This window comes from Peromyscus maniculatus, chromosome 12 (assembly GCF_049852395.1).
Source record: "Peromyscus maniculatus bairdii isolate BWxNUB_F1_BW_parent chromosome 12, HU_Pman_BW_mat_3.1, whole genome shotgun sequence".
Lineage (NCBI taxonomy): Eukaryota > Metazoa > Chordata > Mammalia > Rodentia > Cricetidae > Peromyscus > Peromyscus maniculatus.
In genome coordinates, this window is record NC_134863.1 from 53,765,778 (window position 1) to 53,785,490 (window position 19,713).

At 37.5% G+C, this 19,713-nt stretch overlaps 1 protein-coding gene across 1 annotated transcript in view; it reads right to left on the minus strand.

The window, feature by feature from the left end:
* Window positions 1-2,789, minus strand: part of Epha3 (EPH receptor A3) — a 317,591-nt gene extending 314,802 nt beyond the window's left edge. Inside the window, exon 1 of the mRNA XM_006981616.4 lies at window positions 2,571-2,789. Coding sequence (XP_006981678.1) covers window positions 2,571-2,658 — 88 coding nt within the window. The 5' untranslated portion in view covers window positions 2,659-2,789. The remainder of the gene's footprint in view (window positions 1-2,570) is intronic.
* Between the last annotated feature and the right edge of the window lie 16,924 nt (window positions 2,790-19,713).

Here is a 19,713-nt window from a genome sequence, read left to right on the forward strand (position 1 = left end):
GGTGTTTCTCTATTATCATCAAGAAGGCCAGGGAGAGAAAGTCAAATTTGGAATCACTTTCTTGAAAGCACGGTTAGAAAATCACTAATTAACTGATGAGTTGAAAAATTCATATAAACCTCAGTTATGTTTCTTTGGCTTAGACTCATGGAGTTTCAATAGTTTTACTTAATTATCTCAGGTTTTGTTTAAGCTCTTGTAAAGACGAGTTCCTCCAGCTCAACGGCCTGGTTTTGTTCTGTCCTGTCTAACTGCATGATAGGAGAACGTATTCTAGCAGATATGCCACAGTAAATTGTCTGTAGTTTTAAAGTACAGTTTTCAGCACAATCTATCTTCCTATATATTATCTTCAGTTTTCAAAATGAACCATTTCAGTTCACCTTAGCTCTATGTTGGGGTCCAGATTACTTTGTTAGGGGAATTCCATAGAAATTGTGGCACAAATCTGGGATTTTCACTTTCCATATGACTCAATTGCTAAGAGCCAGGCTATTGGATAATAATCTAAGCATCACTGAAGTATTATCTAGCTTAAACTATTCATCCTAACTCTTGTTTTAAAGTGCTAGCAACCTCATAAAGAAAATGAGACAGTAGGCATATGGTCGAGTCTGAAAGACTAATCCTGTGAACAATAGACACATAAAAACTTTCACATAAGCAAATTAAATGATATTACATGAGTTTTATGAGTATTTTTACCATTATATATCTAAATTGTTCATTTGTACCTGACTATTGGCATACATTATGCAATCATACATACATAAATGTGGTTTAAAGCCAATTAAGATTTAATTATACTTATTTAATTAAATTAATATGCATTGTTTTTATATGAGTGTGAATAAGGTTAAGGGCATTAATTTTTTTGGAATTTAAAAAAAGGTTAAGTTGACCAACAAATGCAATTTCATCTGTATCCTGTTCATCATTAATTCTGTGAAATCATTGTATAGTTTATATACATTCCATTTGAAAAAATACAACTCATCAAAACAATGAGGCAATTATATTGTTTTCTAGTTACTGTTTTAATATATTTGGGAAAATAGTTTGAAACTCTGACATACTGCTGTGTTATCCATACAAATATGACTACTCGTGTCTATTTTTTTCATGAAGAATGACAGATCATCTCTTTCAAATGAACATTTTAATTTGTGTTACTAAAAAATATTTTTGGCAAAGATGATTTTCCCCACCACCATGATGAAAATAAAATCAATTTCTCTATTGAAAACAGACAAACTTTATGAAATCTGCCAAATTGATAAAGACAGCCAGGGCACTGAAGAAAGAAAATTAAACTGTCCCATTAGCAGTGAAAGTAGGTCATCAAACCTTTGGAGCAGTCCTTGTAAGAAGGCGTTTACATATATATTTTTTTCATATGTGCATAAAAATAATGTATACAACATTGGCTCGACGGAGTATTTGTAAGTGAGTGTTGCACACCTACTGTGCTTCCCGCCCATCACTTGTTCTCTATTGTTAACTTGCTCAATAAAACATTAAATGTTCAAAATCATTAAGAGGAAATTAAAGTTGTACGTGTTGCTTCCAGGCAATCAATTATTTAGAGAAGTTACGTTTTAAGAGTTTGTATTCACAAATCTTTAGGACTAGATCGTGAAAAGTCTGTAGAAAGGCGTGATGAGTCTGCTCAGTACACACAAAAACAAATATTCTCAATATTGGGTTTACACTTTGATCCATTGTAAAGCCAGGGATGCCCGTTACACGGACAATAATTAATCCAACATCAAGGAAATGCCGTTAGCTGTCCATGAGCGGTCTTTCTAATTTGCTATTCAGTTATTTACTGTATCCGCCCAGGAGCTATTCATCAATCAATCATTAAACGCCTACTCCTATTTGTATGAAAGCCCTTTATTTAAAAGAACCCAACTTAAGCTCACTTATATCCCTGCAAACATCACTGTTGTTAATGGGGCACGCATATGCTGCCCCTGAGAACCTGTATCGCTGAGCACAGCATCGCCCGGCGGGATCCACATCACTTCAATAAGGCGGTTGTAACATAAACATACGCACACACGCGCGCACACACACCTCGGATCCAAAGAACCCCCTTCCCTCTAGTCCATTCATAAATGCCAAAGGATCTAGCAGGAGCAACCTGTCATTATCTTTAAAGCACACCGCGGGATCCAGAGAGAAGACTAGCCTTTTCTTTAAAACTTCTCAGAGTACCACATGGTCATAATTAGAAAATGAAATACTGCCTTGGCTATTTGGCAATTAACAGACTAGGTTGTGAAAGAAAAAAAAAAAAAAAAAAACAACGGAGGGTTTCCTTGCTTTCTGCTTCAAATTGGCAAACGTGGCAATCGCTTGAATAGCTATCAGATTAAAACCAGATTTTTTTTTTTTTTTGACGGTTTCCACAATCCCAAATCATCTCCCAAAAAGTATATTGGGACTGCTACTGGGCAAAGACAATCTTTCGCTGCCACTCGTTCGGAAGGCACCTCGGGGAAAGGCGCGGGTGCAGGAACTGTGGGCTCCGTTCCGTTCCGGGGGCGGCGCGGTACCTGGCTTACCTTCGTTGGAAGGCTGTGGGCTCAGTTCCCCGGAGCAGCTGAGGACGCAGCAGCCGAGCAGGACGAGGATGGAGAGGTGACAATCCATGTTGCTGGTGCACCGGGCAGTGAGAGGAGCATATCTCCACGAAGCATGCCACTGATGTGAGGGGGAGCGCTCTGATTGCTGGAGAAGTTACCATGCTCCGCTCGCAGTCTGATGTCAAGTTTGACACTGGAGATAAGGAGGAGTCTGGCTGCCTTTCCGCGAACCCCGCTCGGGGACTTCGCTGGGTCCTAGTGCCGCCGGAAACGGGCGCCGAAGAAGAGGGAGCAGGGCAGCCGGTGGCTGGCAGCCAGGTTGGATGCACCCAGCCGCGGAGGAACGTGGTGGGTTGGAGGTCCAGGGTGTTGCCAATGGGTCAGGGAGGCGAGAAGTTGTGCTGGGACAGCGATGGAGAGTCGTGGGAGCTATGCGTTTTCGCTGAAAGGCAGTTGTTTGTTTGCTATGCTTGATCAGTTGTCTATTTCCAGAAGAGCCCTGAAAGAGGTTCTGTGAGTAGAAAAGAAACTAACGTTCAAAAAAAAGATCAGTATCCTTTTAATAAAATGGGAGGCATTGGTTTAATGTTTATATAATTGCTAGGACCACTGCAATTATCCCTTTACTGTGTTCAGTGTGATACAATTCTCTTCGTGCTCCTGCAAGACAAAAGTAGACGTCCTAGATCAGAAAGTCTGTTCAGTCCACCACATGGCATCAGACTGTTAAAGGATTTGGCACAGCGATTTCAGCGAACCAGGGCACAGTCCAGTCCGGAACACCAGGGAAGTAACCAAGTAACCTTCGCCCTCCCAGGACAGTAGCAATCCTAGCCATAGCAGTAGCTTCAGGCCACCACTCACTCCACAGGGTGCTGGAATTGTAATATAAATCAAACTGCAAGCTCTGAACAATGAATGCCCCTGCCTACACCAGCCAGCATTAGAACTTTTCTGTTGCGTGAGACTTCAACATAACTCACAGCTCCCTGGTCAGCCTCCCAGCCACCACTAATCTAGTAATATTTGAAGACTGCTTTTTAACATTGAAAATCCAGTAGCTGCCAGACAATAATGCCCTTGGACGTTCTCACTTACTTTGCAGTATGGTTATAAACGGTCTCATGCTGAACAATCTAACTGCAAACTCTTTCAGTCACATACATTTTGCAATGCATACTAAAAGATATTTCAATTATCTTTGAAATATGTCCTAGAAAGTGATTTCTCACCCACCCTCCCACCACCCATCCATCTCAGCCTATCCTGAAAAGAAACACGATGATTGCCTCACAGAGATCCAAAACGGAAACCTAGGTTGGCCGTGTTAACACCAATGATCAGTGTTCGAGCTCTGAGAAGTGAGACTGAGTAAGTTTGAAAAGGTCCTGGTATTAGATATTCATTTCACAAGCACTGTACTTCCGGTGACCCAGCATAATTTCCCCATGAATTTAGGCTAATGGCTTCTGATATGTTTGTTGGCTGCTTGGTGAAGAGGGGTTGGCTTGAGGAAGCCAGATGGAAGAGACCGATCCTGCTCACACACTCTTCCGTGGGAGACTTATTTGTCTCCCTAACTCCTTCTCACAGTATGCCACCAGGGGCTGCAGAGCCCACCACTGCTAAACCTGTCTCTGTTGAAAAAAAGAGAAGCTGATCAGAAAAGAAGGGTAGGGAGACCTTGTCTAGATGTTTAAAGTTCCACCACAGCAGATCCATTGCTTCACAACTGAATGCGATTTTTTTCCCCCCCTGGAAATTTGAAAGAAATGACATCGATTTCAGATTGCAATTTGAACGCATCTGGAAAGGTCATGATAATTAGCTGGTCTTTATGAACGTGAACTGGCTTTCCCCTCCCTATTCTGTTACTTCTCTTTCACATCTATCAAACTTTTGTGCCTGTGAAAAGGACATTCATGGTTGAACAATACTACAAGTTGGTTAAAAAACAAAACAAAACAAAACCACCACCACCAACAACAACAAAAAACAAAACATGAGTTTAAAGCAATGACTAGGCCAGGCACATAAAGTAAATGATAAAGGGTTTCTCATCTGTAGATTCCTTAGGCCAAAAGACATCTGAAAACGAGAGTTCCTGGAGCTGAGGATGTAGCACTCTTGGTAGAGTGTTGACGTGAGACCCCGGGTCCTAACCCAGCGTGACAGAAACAGGGTGTGTAACGCAGCACTTGGGAGATGAAGGTAGGAAACTCAGAACTTTAAGGGTGATTTTTTTTTCCATCACACAATCGATTTGAGGATATCCTGGGCTACATGAAACCCTGCCTCTAAAACTAAAAGAAAGAACCAACAAAGGAAAGGAAGGAAGGAAGAAAAGAAGGAAAAGTTCTCACAACCCAGTAATGTTTTGGACAAATGTGAAAAACAGGCCAGTAAAGAAAAATGAGTTTGGCTTACAGTAGGGTTGGAAACACAGAAAAGAGGATGGTGGATTCTTGTGCAACAGGAGGTGCTGAACTGTAGGGAGAAGTAAAAATGCCATAGTTAAAGAAGGACCTGGTAAGCATTTTCAGGAGGCTGAAGGAGGATAAACAAGATAAGAAGAATATCTGGTTGGAGGAAATTTTTTTTTAATTCCAACTTAAGTGGGGCATAAAGTACTTTTTTTTTTTTTTAAGGAAGAGTGTTAGCATCAGAGGATGGAAAGGAAGCCAGAGCGAATGGTGATTGTTTAGGGAAATATTCTTCACAGGACAGATTGAAAACTGCACAGAAATCCCCACGCCACAGGCCAACATGTTTGCAACCTATCCAAGACTAAAGAGAAAGAGCAAAGTCAAAAATCGAGAGACAAATTGACCATGTCTGAGTTTTAGGAAATTATTGTAGTCATAGGATAGGCCTGGGCATTGTCAGGTGATGTTGAAGGACTTCCAAGAATGAGAATTGAAAGGGATCTCTTCTTCCCACCACCGAGAGGAAATCTGAACCAGGGACTTTGAGACCTAGTAATTTGGAACTGAACTGCTACTGGGTGAAAAACAGGAATATTCCAAGACATGATGCTTACATCAGAAGTCATTACAGGGCAGCATTAGGAGCTATCAGAAAGAGCGAACACCTCCTGGATGGGGAAGAAAGTACTTTTTTTTTCTTTTCAAGAAAAAGCAGAGTTAGGGACCTGATTTAGAAGTTAAAGGAACATTCCTGAAAGAGATAGCAATTGAGCCATATCTAGGAAAAGGAGCAGGGGTGGGTAACAAAAAAAAATGTGCTTCAGAGAAAAAAAAAAAGACTAAAAAACAAGCTTCTTGGAGGAAATGTAACTTCTGTTGTTGGAACATTGATGGTTTCAGAGATTTGGGAGAGAAGAGAGAGGAAAGTTTGGAAAAACCTAATCATCAGTTCCTAGGACTTTGGGGCTGTAGGATGATTAGGGGTATAAGAGATTTAATTGGCATTTAAAATGGGAAAGTTTTGACAAAAATAGCAATACCAATAACAAGAGGAGGTAATACACCAACACTCTTTGATGATGACTGATATAGCTGAAGATACAGATCTCCTGTGGGGCTCTACATTCACATCAGTTCTACAAAGCAGTTGGTTTGGTCTTGCTGCCTTTTGGAGAGATTTTGACACTAACAGATCCTACCTTTTAGGGATTGTGTAGGCATTATATAATAGTTAGGATGCCATAGAGAAAATGACATTCTAGTGTCTGACATATTAAAAACGTTTATTACACTTTATACAAAAAAAGTCACTAGTCAAAGTGGAGTCTGGACTGTTTGATACTGAGTAGTAAGAGAATTTCAAGTCAAACAAGCATGAGAAAATTGTCAAAACTTCACAATAGGTTCATGTTACAAAATGAGGAATAGTAGTGTCCATGCAGCCTTTTAAGTTCTCATTTGACTGGGCGCAAAAAAAGATTTGAGGGTGGAAAGTGGCAGAGATTGTTATGTTACATAAGTCTAGTTGAAATAACCTAAGGGAAATGAGCTATTGGGAGACAGAGACCTTACCTGGGTTGTTCTGATAGAGATTATATATATATATATATATATATATATGCACAAAGGTTACAAGGTACATGTGTGTAAGGAAAGTGTAGGCAAGATCAGTCAGCTGAAGATCAAACTGGAGCACATACCAATATTTACCATCTTGACGTGGAAATGGAGGACAAGGATCTAGAAGAGATGAGCTCAGTAGAAGAGTGAGATATTCTTGAGAGTTTTCACAGGCATACACTCTAAGTAGTGCAGCGTGCATACAAACACCAGTAAGATCCTGATAGGTGAGTGACTACTGGCTGTAATACATTCTACAATGAACCTCTACCCCTATCCTGTACTCTGCTACTGTGGCCAAAGACACTGTTGCCCTCTGATTAATGACTCTCTCTTTTTCAGACATATGCAGAATAGTGCTGAGATTATGGCGACTCTTATTGGCTGATGTTCCTTGGCCTGACAGATGTACAGTTGAGACATCCTGTGTTGTGTGTATTCTGATTCCAGGACTAGGACTACTCTTTAGGCATCTTGACACTTGTAAGATTCTACAAACACATCTCTCCCACACAGAAAGGCTTCCCTGCCTCTTCTCTTTTTTAACAATCTTAAATATTTCATTTGTTCTTAGATTTCACCCATACGTGTGTGGGCTACAATATTATATCCAACATATGTACAATAATCAATGTAGGGTATTTATAATTTCCATCTCTTCATATGTCACCAGGTTTATGTTGGAAACCTTCACACTCTTCTCTGGATTTTTTCTTTGAAAAAGACAATTAGTTGCTATGTGCTGTACTTACACTGATGCATATCAGAATTCCTTCCCTCTGTGTCTTCTGGTTCTCATCATGTGCTTTCTCATTCTTCCCTATCACTGCTTTCCCCTGCCAGTCTCTGACTTTCGACTTCTGCATAGCAACCTTCTTGTTTTCACAAAGGGATAACAATCTGTTGTCCTGTGTTTCTGTGCTCGTCTTATTTCACTTAGTGTAATGCCTTCTGCTTTTATCCACATTATCAAAAATAACAAGATGCAAGCTCTCCCGACCCAAATATTATTCTATTGCATCTATCTAACACATTTTAAAATGCACTCATCCATTGGAGGACATCTCAGTTGAGTTCATGTCTTGGCTCCTGTGAGTAATTTGGTACTAGGCATGAGCATGCAGATATCCTTTTCCATAAAGATCTATTTCCTTCCTATGTATGCCCAGTAATGGGATTGCTGAGTGGAAGTATGATGATGGCGGTGGCAGATGTGTGGTTACGAGCTCCAAGTCTGCAAGTTGGATCTCAGTGATGGAGTCAAGGGAAAGAGGGGCAGAAGAAGCAGGGTTATGTGCCTACCTAAGCAGTGATGCAAAGAACTGGCTGAAAATGAGGTGAACTAAATTTGGGGGGAAATGAGTTCTATTAAGACACATTGAGACCAAGCCAGAAGTTTTGAGGGAAGCAAGAGCATAAACTGAAATGTGAGAGATGAGAGGAAAATTGTGAGTAGTTTAATTTACAGAAAGAAACGTAATTTTCCCAAAAGATCGCACACAGCGAGGAGAAATGATGCCTCTGAATTGAATTCTGATAAAATAAAAGTATTCAAAAATGCAAAAGGAGGTTGAATTTATTATGGTAAACTAGAGTGTATGTTGTAAAGCGTGAGTCAGAGGGGTCAACAGAGATGCAAAGTCCAGGAAGTGAGCAACCAACCGAAAGTAAGGGGAAGGTTCCTCAAAACTGAAAAGAAAATCGCCTTTGTAGTTAATGGACAGAACAGAAGACCCAGAATCTCTTCCTAGACTAGGTTTTGAGATGCAAAACGCCTCCCCGACTATGTTTTCTTAAAGAAGGATAAGACACCAGGGACTCCATTATGCTGTGGGGACTCCATTATGCTCACAGGGTGAAAAGCAAATGGAGAGAAAGAATCTTGAAGAATGTGCCGTTTTGCAAGTAAAATATAGAAAATGATACTTGCCGTAACCTTTACAAGAAGTCTTCCGAAGAAAGGCTTGATGGAAGAATGCTTTCTGAAAGATGATGGGTTTTTTTCTTCCAGAAAAAATGCTGAGTTTAGTTTGGGATTTAGAAAGTCTGCATATGTGGTACAAATTCATCCACTCTATTTTAACATTGATACTTACTGAGTTAATATATCTTGAAACTAAACATAAAAGTTTATGCAATCAGTATAAAAATTAACCTGTCTAGAGTAATTGAAAAAAAAATTTATAAATTAGAGCTTTTTCACCCAGTTGTAAAGCTCCCCAAAGAGAAGTGGAAAAAAATAGATCATAGATATGATTTGCTTGGTAGAATTCACAGGAACTCTTACGATTCAGTTTTTAAATTGCCTATTTATATATATTTAAATATATTTTCACTTTTTAAAACAAACTTTATTACCACAATTACTGCTTCGACTTCCGTTTTGTCAAAATAGCATCAAAATAATCCAGGAGCTCATTTTAAAAATTGGAGAAAATATCCAAAACTCAAAGAAAACTCCGAGCTAGCATTTCGGAGCTGATGTGGTGAGAGAATAAGAGAGGGTGATGGATGATGTGGAGCTTCTAGTTCCATATAGTCCTCATATAAGCCCATCTGTGAGAAGTAATCCATGCAAACACACATATTCATCCCGATAGACTTATTCATCATTCATGTACCCGATACACACATTGGACTGGATGCTATGCATTAGGATTCTCTGGAGTAGATCTAGGGACCTCGTTAAACTCAAGGATCAACTTTATCAGACAGAGAGCAGGGCCTACAATACTGTTCTGACCAAAAGCTCCTCGTGATGTCTGTATGACCACCTTGGCAAAGCTCTTTTTGTTATGTTTACATGCAAGGAGGTCTGACATGATCAAAATGGGAAAAAAGGATAAAATATGGTTCAATAAATTAAAATGGATCTCCACATAAGCCTGGAGGTCAACCTACAGCTACAGTAAAACACATTATGCTATACCATAAATCCTCTCATTTTGAAGGTACATAACTGGGACCACGCCTTCCTTACTGTGAACTGGTATTACTATTGCCAAAATCGTTCTTATATGCTCTTTCTCACTTAATTATTTGCATTATTATAATTGTTTCTGATTTTTCAATGTATGAATTACCTTTTGGGTACTCTTAAATGAGAAAATAAATACCTATCCCTTCTGTAAGAGAAAAACACTGGCAAAATAATATATAAAAATCTATTTCATGGGGCTGGGCGGTGGTGGCACACGCCTTTAATCCCAGCACTCAGGAGGTAGAGGCAGGCGGATCTCTGTGAGTTTGAGGCTAGTCTGGTCTACAAAGTGAGTTCCAGGAAAGGCGCAAAGCTACACAGAGAAACCCTGTCTCAAAAAACCAAAAAAAAACCCACAAAAAAAAAAAAACAATTTTATTTATTCCAGATGTGATGATTATGTGATCATAATGGTTGATAATTTATTCAACAAACTATAGATGTATTAAGAGGCCAAATTTCAACTACACAAGGAAATTTTCAGGCTTAATAAACATAAGAACACTATTATTAAAACAAGCTCATGGCTAAAGACAAAATGACTTTGTATTTATAAATAATAGAATGTTTTTCTGCCTGTCTTCTTTAACTTCTTTCTTTCTTTCTTTCTTTCTTTCTTTCTTTCTTTCTTTCTTTCTTTCTTTCTTTCTTTCTTTCTTTCTTTCTTTCTTTCTTTTTGAGACAGGGCTTCTCTGTGTAGCCCTGGCCTTCTTGGAACTCGCTCCTAGACCAGGCTGGCCTTGAACTCAGAGATCTGCCACCACTGACTCTGGAGTGCTGGGATTAAAGGCGTGCACCACCACCACCCGCCTAATAGAATGTTTTTCTAAAGCTGAAAAAAAAAAAAAACCTGCACTTCTTGACAATATATTTTAGGTATAAAATGGCATTTTCATTTTCTCTGTGTATTGTATTATGATTCAGTAAAGAAATAATAGCAACAAAGGCCTTCAAGTTGAAGGTGATTTATTTTAGGATGTTCCAACAGGTGATACATTAATAACTTGATAAAAATGGAGGTGCATTCAAAGAATTTCTTCCCATTAAAAGATTGGAAAATAGACTTACAAAATGCCCTGTGGTGGTGCATTGAAGTCATACTACATGTGAAGATCACATTCCTTCAGTTTTGTCTCATAAGTATCTGGTGAGCCCAAACATAAAATAGCATTACTCAATACAGAATAATTAACCGATTATGTGCTTGTCTGACCACAGCCATTAATTCTGCTGGGAACCGGAAAAGCAATCCATAGTGAGCTCTCAAGCTCTCATTTCAACAATGTTAAACATTTGTGATTTTTCACGGATACTCCAGTTTCCACAAGTGCCCATGCAACTTCACCTGCTTTTCCAATTTGTCTCCTAGACTATGCTCTGGGTCAATGATCCCTATTATGTCATGTCAATACAGTGGCTAAATGATGATAAATAATTGAATATGTGACAAGTAATCCACATCTGAACGTCAATCATCTTAGTTAGGTACTATTTCCCCAACTGAAGGGAGAGTTACTTCCATTTCAAATTCCATGTTTTTATATCTCTACACATTTTGTATCGGTGAATATACCTGTTAAATAAAACATAATATGTATTTGTAGAGATTATTGCAATTCAAATAAAACAGAATTTGATTAACAAATTGATGTAAAAATTGATTACCATTATGCATTTTAGAAAAATATTATTGTGTTTCACAATTTAATGATAGTAATGAAAGAAATTAAAATGTGCATGTTATACTTTAATTTTTCAAATGTGTAATATTTGATATTTGTATTATTTACTTAGTTTATACATTTCAGATAGTTTGTCGTTTTCAAGCACGTGTTTGAGTAAAGCCCCAAGAAAATGAGTTTTAACTTCTGTTTCAACTTTTAAAAACTCTCATCCTAATGTCCAAAAGCTGTAATACATTTACAAGTCAAGCTTACACACAGGCAGTCTGTCTGTTGAAGGTGCCATTTCTAGCAAAACGAAGGAGCAGTACCATACACAACCACTTCATCAAAGACTTATTGTTAAAGCCTTGGCTTGGGAAACTGCGACGCAGCACGCCCTCCACTAGAGGGCGGAGAAGAGGCAGCAGCCACTGCTGCTGAAGACTGAGGTGTTCAGTACAGTGTTCCAGACTACTGAGAGGCCATTGGAGAAAATAGCAAAGATTCATTTGTTAGTTCATTTTAACTAATTTTGAGTTGTAGAAAACTCTGAAACTATTACAAATGGCCATACACATCTATAAATTCTGTCTAATCAAGCAATCTAGTTCTTACCTGGCCAAGATATGATTTTGAATTCATCATGGTTAGAAAACCAAGAGTCACATTTGATTCTTGGTCTAGGGAAATCTAGTTTTCCACACTAAAAAGGGCAGAGATGGGTGGTACATTGTCTCCTTTCTCATTCTCCTTGAGAGATAATGTACCTCCAATTAAAATATTTAATCAGAATGATATGAATGTAAATTTAGAGTTTACTAAAGTTATCATCTGAAAAACACGGTTTAGGTAAAATTTAATGTAAAAGGGACGGAAATGCAATAAAATTGAGAATGAAATAAACAGAATATCTAAAGGAGCCATTATTTAAGTTTTTCCCCTATAGGAACAACAGGAAAACACGCCTTCTGTGGAACTCACAGTGAACATATCCGGGGAAACAACTATGAGAGAGACATTAGAGAATCTTACCTTGTCCTTTAAATTAAAGAGGCACAGACACATTTCAGAAAAAGCGAAAGGAAATAGACCAAATTCCATTCCTGTGGCTTGGTCCCATCTATAAGAAGGAATTACTCTGGCATAATTTTCAACTGTGACAAGGAGCACATTTTGGGTTGGAATAGAAAACTTCTAAGAAGGATTTTGAAAGAATAACAAGACAGCTAAGAACATGAAGGATTAATCTAAGACAAATTAATTGATATACAAAATGTATGAAGTTATTTTAAGTCTGATGTAAAATGCAGTACTTACCTCTCTTAAGGACCTGCGGAGAGCATGCTTACACAAGATCCGTAATATTTAACACTGTATCTTGTTTAGCAGTATTCTACCTCAGTATTTTTTATTTGATGGGGTGTTATTCTTCATCAATGGAGTGATATGTCAAATTTGGCGTAAGAAGCCCAATAAATCCAGAGCCCTTCACTGTAAGAAATATAAGAACCACACAGAAGTACAGTGAAGACTCTCAGATCATCTGTAACCAAAGTTTCTGCCAAAAAAAAAAAAATGGAAAAAAAACAACAACAACAAAAACTACTTCATCCAAGACACCATACAATTAAGAAAGCAAAGTATAATTGCCAGGGAGCCATTTTAGTCTGGTTTTGTTTATGATTTTACTTACAGCCTCCAGAGCAGTGTCTGACACATAGTCAATGGACAATCCAATTTTTGTGGGTAAATGAAAAAATAATTCAAATGCATGACAATATATTTAAAGTATAATTTTGCTGTTTTGTCACTTTTCAAAATATTTTATTTTTAGATTATGTATGTTTGTGAGTGTCCATGTGGGGGTTTGTGCACATGATACAGCACCTGCAGAGGCCAGAAGAACGTGTTAGATCTCCTGGAGCTGGAGTTATAGGTAGGTGTGAGCCACCTGATGGGAGTCCGGAGAACTATGGTCCTAGGCAAGAGCATCAAGCACTCCTGTTCACTCAGCCATCTCTTCAGCCCCAGTTTTTGTCATTTTCGGAGTTCATTTAATTCCTGACTTCAGTCCTGTGCTTACTTCCTTAGACTTTAGTTTTCATTTTCAAAGACTTTAACATAGTTCAGAAATGTAGGCAAAGGAAGATAATAGCATAGCCATAAGTAATTGTCTTAGTCCATCATATTTGAGTAAATGAACAGATTGCTACAACTCTGGAAAAGTTAAGCCGGTAATTTTTATATCTCTTCTTTAAAAACACAGATAATGTTTTCAGTGTATGCATTTAATTTATTTAACATTCTTTATGTTAATGTGCTATCATTTATGATACGTTGATCTCATAGGTAGGGAAACAAAATTCTCATTCAACAAAATTATGCAAATATTTTCCATCTGCAGGATTGTCCTAGTTCTTTGTTTTTAATTATTTGACAGTAATATTTTATAATTTTTCCCAAAATAGAATAAAGGGTGTTTTATACTGTTAAGCTTCCATCAAGTCAGACCTCAGACAGAGAGCTCTAGGACACATGTAAATAATAAGGGAATAGTTATTATGTATGTATATGTTAAATATATGCAGACATAATCATTACATCATCCAAATTTCAACTTTTAGACTTCCCTTAAAAGTTTGGCAGGAGTGGAAGAAATGAATAAGAACAGTACAAAGTTTCTATGGGTCAGTGAAATTCTCTGTAGAATATGGTAATGAAGGATACATGTGTATCAAGGCAAATAATGTAGGGTACCAATGAAGGACTCCAAACTGTGGTGACCAATGTCCCTTTCTGTTAGAGATGTGGATGTGGGAGTGGCTAGGAATATGTATGAAATCTCTGTCTCTCCTTAGTGTCGCTACGAATCTCAACCTGTTCGAAAAATCACTTAATAAAGTTATTTAATGCCTAAGAAGTTTAACTTGTAGTTTTAATTACTTCTATGGTAGGTTGCATTCATCAAAGAGGCACAGATAATCAGCAAATGAACAATATTTTAAAATAAATATGAAACATTTCAATGCAGAATGGCAAGGATATAACTATAACATCTGATCTTTGGAAAGAATCTGATTGGCAGTCATGAAATTGAAAGTCTTTGTTTTTCCTCAGGGTCAGCAGATAACATGGGAGGACAGTAGGACATGAGTCCTTCATGTTGCTTTCAATACTCATGAGTTAGCAGATTTCCATTAACACTACTTCACCTCTTTGTTTTCCTCCTTAATCTACAATGACTTTAACTCTTTCATACTCACTTGCAATTAATTTATCAGCCTTACAACTAAACTGAGGGAAGAATTTTGAGGCCCCCAAACTAATTGAGTTAATTATAAGAAGAAAACAAAAAGTCAAATTCTTTCATCTTTGTTCATACATTTATTGAAGAATTTAAGAATCAAAAGGGTGAAGAAAAACTTTCATTATCAGAAAAAGGCAGGAAAACCAATTCAAGGCACCAATAGATAGCAATACATTTTCTGAATACCCATTTTAGTGATTCAGCAATTTTTATGGTATTATATTATCATTTCTAATGAGCAAATTTTTCAAGTAAAGGGAAAAGCAAAGCTGCAATTTAATAAAATTCAATTCAAATTTATAGAGAGGTTTTTCATTTGGAGAAATGAGTCCTGAAATATTTCCTTGGAAGTTCCTATGCTTCATGGAGCATTTTATTTGAGGCCTTATTGGTGTTAAGCATTTTATCTTCAAATGTTCAGTTGCCATTTCTATACTTTTTGAAATCTTTTTAATTACTCACCTACTTTATAGTAGCTTATATATTTAAATTATATATCATGAACTTTAATTACTTGAAATATAACTAGGCAATATATATTTAATATGAATGGATGTTGAATACCATCAAATGCTTTTCCTTTTTTTCTTGAAAGAATTACACAATTTGCATGCCTTATTCCAATATGAATTAGCCTCATTCATTTTGAATGTTAAAACAAATTTATAATTCTGGAATGTTTAGTCATAGTCCATTATTTTTAAAGCCATCTGTCATTGTGTTGTCTTAATATTATATTGAAGTTTAAAAGAAATAAAAATATTTTAAAGTAAATTTATTTTTAAATAAAAGATTTGAATTTGACAAAATCTAGTGCATACATGATATATTTATCATGCTTTTTGATCCAGTTTAAGTAACATTTGTCTACTTTAAGTGGAAATTTTTTCTTTGATTGTATTTTAGAAAATTTAGAAGTATAAATAGTTAAGTACTTCATCAATTCATAGCTCTTTATTGTGTATGGCATGAGGAATAATTTAAGTGCATATACTTTCTCTATGATTGATGTCCAGTTATACTACATGTTTTAAAATGTGTTTCTTTGCTCACTGAATTGTCTTATAATTTTTGTAGTAAACCTCATTATCAGCATACTTTTTCAATATTTTCTTCTTCTTCTTCTTCTTCTTCTTCTTCTCCTCCTCCTCCTCCTCCTCCTCCTCCTCCTCCTCCTCCTCCTCCTGTCTTCATCTCTGTTCTTTCAGTAATACCAAGTTTCCTTAGTGAAAGTCTTAAGATTAGGTTATTTTGAAACTTTTCTCTTCCATTTGAAAGTTGGCAATTCTGGATAACTTGCGGCTTTATAGATTATATGACTTGTGTTAGTATTTTCCAAAAAATATGTGCATTGAATTTTTATTGCATTTATAGCTACAGAAGAGTTGCTTCTTGGTGATGCTCACTGCTCCAATCTGTGAACATGGAATTCTTGACTGGACTGGTCTCCTCTGTAATTTCTCTCACTGAAAATTTTTATAACTTTACCATTTTTAGTATAAATATCTTGCCCATTGTTTGGCAAGTTTCTTTGTGTAGTTTTGGTTTCTGATAATAATGTACATTTCATTTTCAGCTGTTTTATAAAAATATAATCCTTCAGATTTATTGGCTTTGTATCTTTCAGCCTTGATGAATTTATTAATTGGTTCAAGTAGTTTTGTACGCACCTTAGGATTTTCTGTATTCATAATCTACCATCTGTGAAGAGAAATGTGTTTACTTTCCCTTTCAGTTGCATTTTATTTCCCTTATTAAAATGACTAGGAACTATAGCAATAATGGTGAGCCGAATTAAAGAGAGTGTTCAGTTTGTTCTTCGTATTTATTTTTCAGAGAAATTCTTTAATATATCATAGAACTAGAGTTTCCAGAGAAGTGGGACAGATAAAACACACATACCTGAACACACAAACACACACACATGAGATAATGATCAAATCATAAATCTCCATACACAATTACATAATTTGTGTAATGTATGATTTATATACTAACCATAATGATGATAGTAAAAAGACATATTATAAGTTGACTAAAGAGATCCTGAAGAGATCATAAAGGCTATCTGATTGCGACTCTGGAGGACCTACTACTCACTTGAAGCCTTAGTATAGAAAGTCTTATAGTTAAAGCAGTAAGAAGTTCCTGCTTGGAGGCTGGCTTACTGCAGACCCAGAAAAGCTGATTTTCTAAATTCCAAAGGCAGTCTGTAGCAGAGCAAGTGAGAGATGACACTGAACATGAGTCTCAGGGTTGTTCTGCAGAATCCTTTCCTGATTGATAGGAAAGGTCTGATATTTTTTCGTCTATTCAGTCCTTCAACTAGATAATCCATATGGAAAGCAATTAGCTTTATTTAACCAATATTTACCAACTTCAATGTTAATCTCTTTCCTCCAACCCCCAAAACAGTGCTTGAACACTGTTGAACATCTCACTGACCAGCTGAGTAATAAAATTATTAAGCACACTACTAATAATGATATTAGCTGGAGACCTTTGGAGTTGCCTTTCATCAGATCAAATTACTTTTTGTTCAGGAAGGGAAAAGCTTTTAATGTGAATGGATGTTGAATGCCATCAAATGCCCTTTCTTTTTCTCTTGAAAGAATTATAAAAATTTCATGGTTAATTCCAGTATGAATTAGCCTGATTGATTTTGAATATTAAAACAAATTAACAATCCTGAAATGTATAGTCATAGTCTGTTGCTGGAGTTATCTACAGTCCCTTCCAGGGCTGGCAGCCACTCAGACTCAAATAAACACACAGATACTTATATTATTTAAACTGTTTGGCCTAATGGCTCAGGATTCTTGCTATCTAGTTTTTATATCTTAAATTAACCCATTTCTATAAATCTACACCTTGCCATGTGGTTTGTGGCTTACTGGTATCTTACATCTTGTTTCTCATGGTGGCTGCTGGCAATGTCTCCTGACTCAGCCTTCTAGTTCCCAGAATTCTCCTCTCCTTATCCCGCCTACACTATACTTTCTGTCTGGCTACTGGTCAATCAGTGTTTTATTTATCAATCAATCGGAGCAACACATTCACAGCATCCCCAGCAATCGTCCGTTATTTTTAAGACATCTTTGTATCCTATTGGTTAATGATATGTACTGACTTCTGTTTATACGTTCTGAGTCATATTGATACTTTTCTATTTCATCACTTTTGTTCTCAGGTTTTGACATTAGATATTAAGATGTTCAAAATCTATGTTAGGGAGCATTTTCTCTTGTTTTGACAATGTTTATGGATAATCTGATGAATATTTAGCGGGTTTGATCAAAGAAATATTTGTCGCAGAAATTTCTTTATTTTTCTTTTATTTTTTTTTAATTTTACAATACTATTCAGTTCTATATAATAGCCACAGATTCCCTTGTTCTCTCCCTTCCTGCCCCCCTCCCCTTCCCCCCAGCCCACCCCCCATTCCCACCTCCTCTAGATCAAGGTCTCCCCCGAGGACTGGGATCTACCTGATAGACTCATTCCAGGAAGGTCCAGTCCCCTCCTCCCAGATTGAGCCAAGCATCCCTGCATAAGTCCCAGGTTTCAAACAGCTAACTCATGCAACGAGCCCAGGACCTGGTACCACTGCCTAGATGTCTCCCAAATAGATCAAGCCAATCGACTGTCTCACCTATTCAGAGGGTCTGATCCAGTCGGGGGCCCCTCAGCCTTTGGTTCATAGTTCATGTGTTTCCATTTGTTTGGTTATTTGTCCCTGTTCTTTATTCAACCTTGGTTTCAACAATTCTCGCTCATATAAACCCTCCTCTTTCTCACTAATTGGCTCCCAGCACTCCACCCGGGGCCTAGCCGTGGATGTCTGCATCCAGATTCCTCAGTCCTTGGATGGGGTTTCTGGCCCAACTATTAGGGTGTTTGGCCATCCCATCACTAGAGTAGGTCAGTCCCGGCTGTCTCTCGACCACTGCCAGCAGTCTTTTGTGGGGGTATCTTTTTGGATTTCTGTGGGCCTCTTTAGCTCTTTGTTTCTTCCTTTTCTCATGTGGTCTTCATTTACCATGGTCTCCTATTCCTTGTTCTCCCTCTCTCTTCTTGATCCAGCTAGGATCTCCTGCTCTCTTTCCCTTGACCCTCGCCCTTCATTGCTCCCACTCATGTCCAGGCTGTTCATGTAGATCTCATCCATTTCTCTGTGTCTTTCTTGGGGTCCTGTTTTCCAGGTAGCCTACTGGTGATGTGAGTAGCAGTCCAGTCATCCTTGTTCCACATCTAGCATCCTCCTATGAGTGAGTACATACCATATTTGTCTTTCTGAGTCTGGGTTACCTCACTCAGGATGATTTTTTCTAGATCCATCCATTTGCCTGCAAACCTCATGATGTCATTGTTTTTCTCTGCTGAGTAGTATTCCATTGTGTATATGTGCCACAATTTATTTATCCATTCTTCAGTTGAAGGGCATCTAGGTTGTTTACAGGTTTTGGCTATTACAAACAATGCTGATATGAACATAGCTGAGCAAGTGCTCTTGTGGTATGATTGATCATTTCTTGGGTATATGCCCAGGAGTGGTATAGCTGGATCTTGGGGAGATTGATTCCCAATTTTCTAAGAAAGCGCCATATTGATTTCCAAAGTGGTTGTACAAGCTTGCATTCCCACCAGCAGTGGAGGAGAGTTCCCCTAGTTCCACATCCTCTCCAGCATAAAGTGTCTTCAGTGTTTTTGATCTTACCATTCTGACAGGCGTAAGGTGGTATCTCAGAGTTGTTTTGATTTGCATTTCCCTGATGATTAGGGATATTTTAGGGAAAATATGATTAGGGATATAGAAATTTCTTTATGGGTAAAATTTCAAGAAGAAATTACGTGTCTATAATTGCTTAGTTCTTATTTTATTTTGAAGTAGGGTCTCACTATGTATTCCTGGCTGGCCTGGAACTCTCTCTATTGACCTCAATGGCCCCATAAATATCCACCTGCCTCTGACTCCCAAGTGTTGGATTAAAGGTATGCTCCATCATGCCTGACATTTGTTTAGTATTTATTTTATCCCTCTCAGCAGCATTTTTAAATTCTTACTGCAATTGTCTCTTAAATTTATGCTAATTAGTTTACTAAGTGTCACTTCAAGTTTTCTATT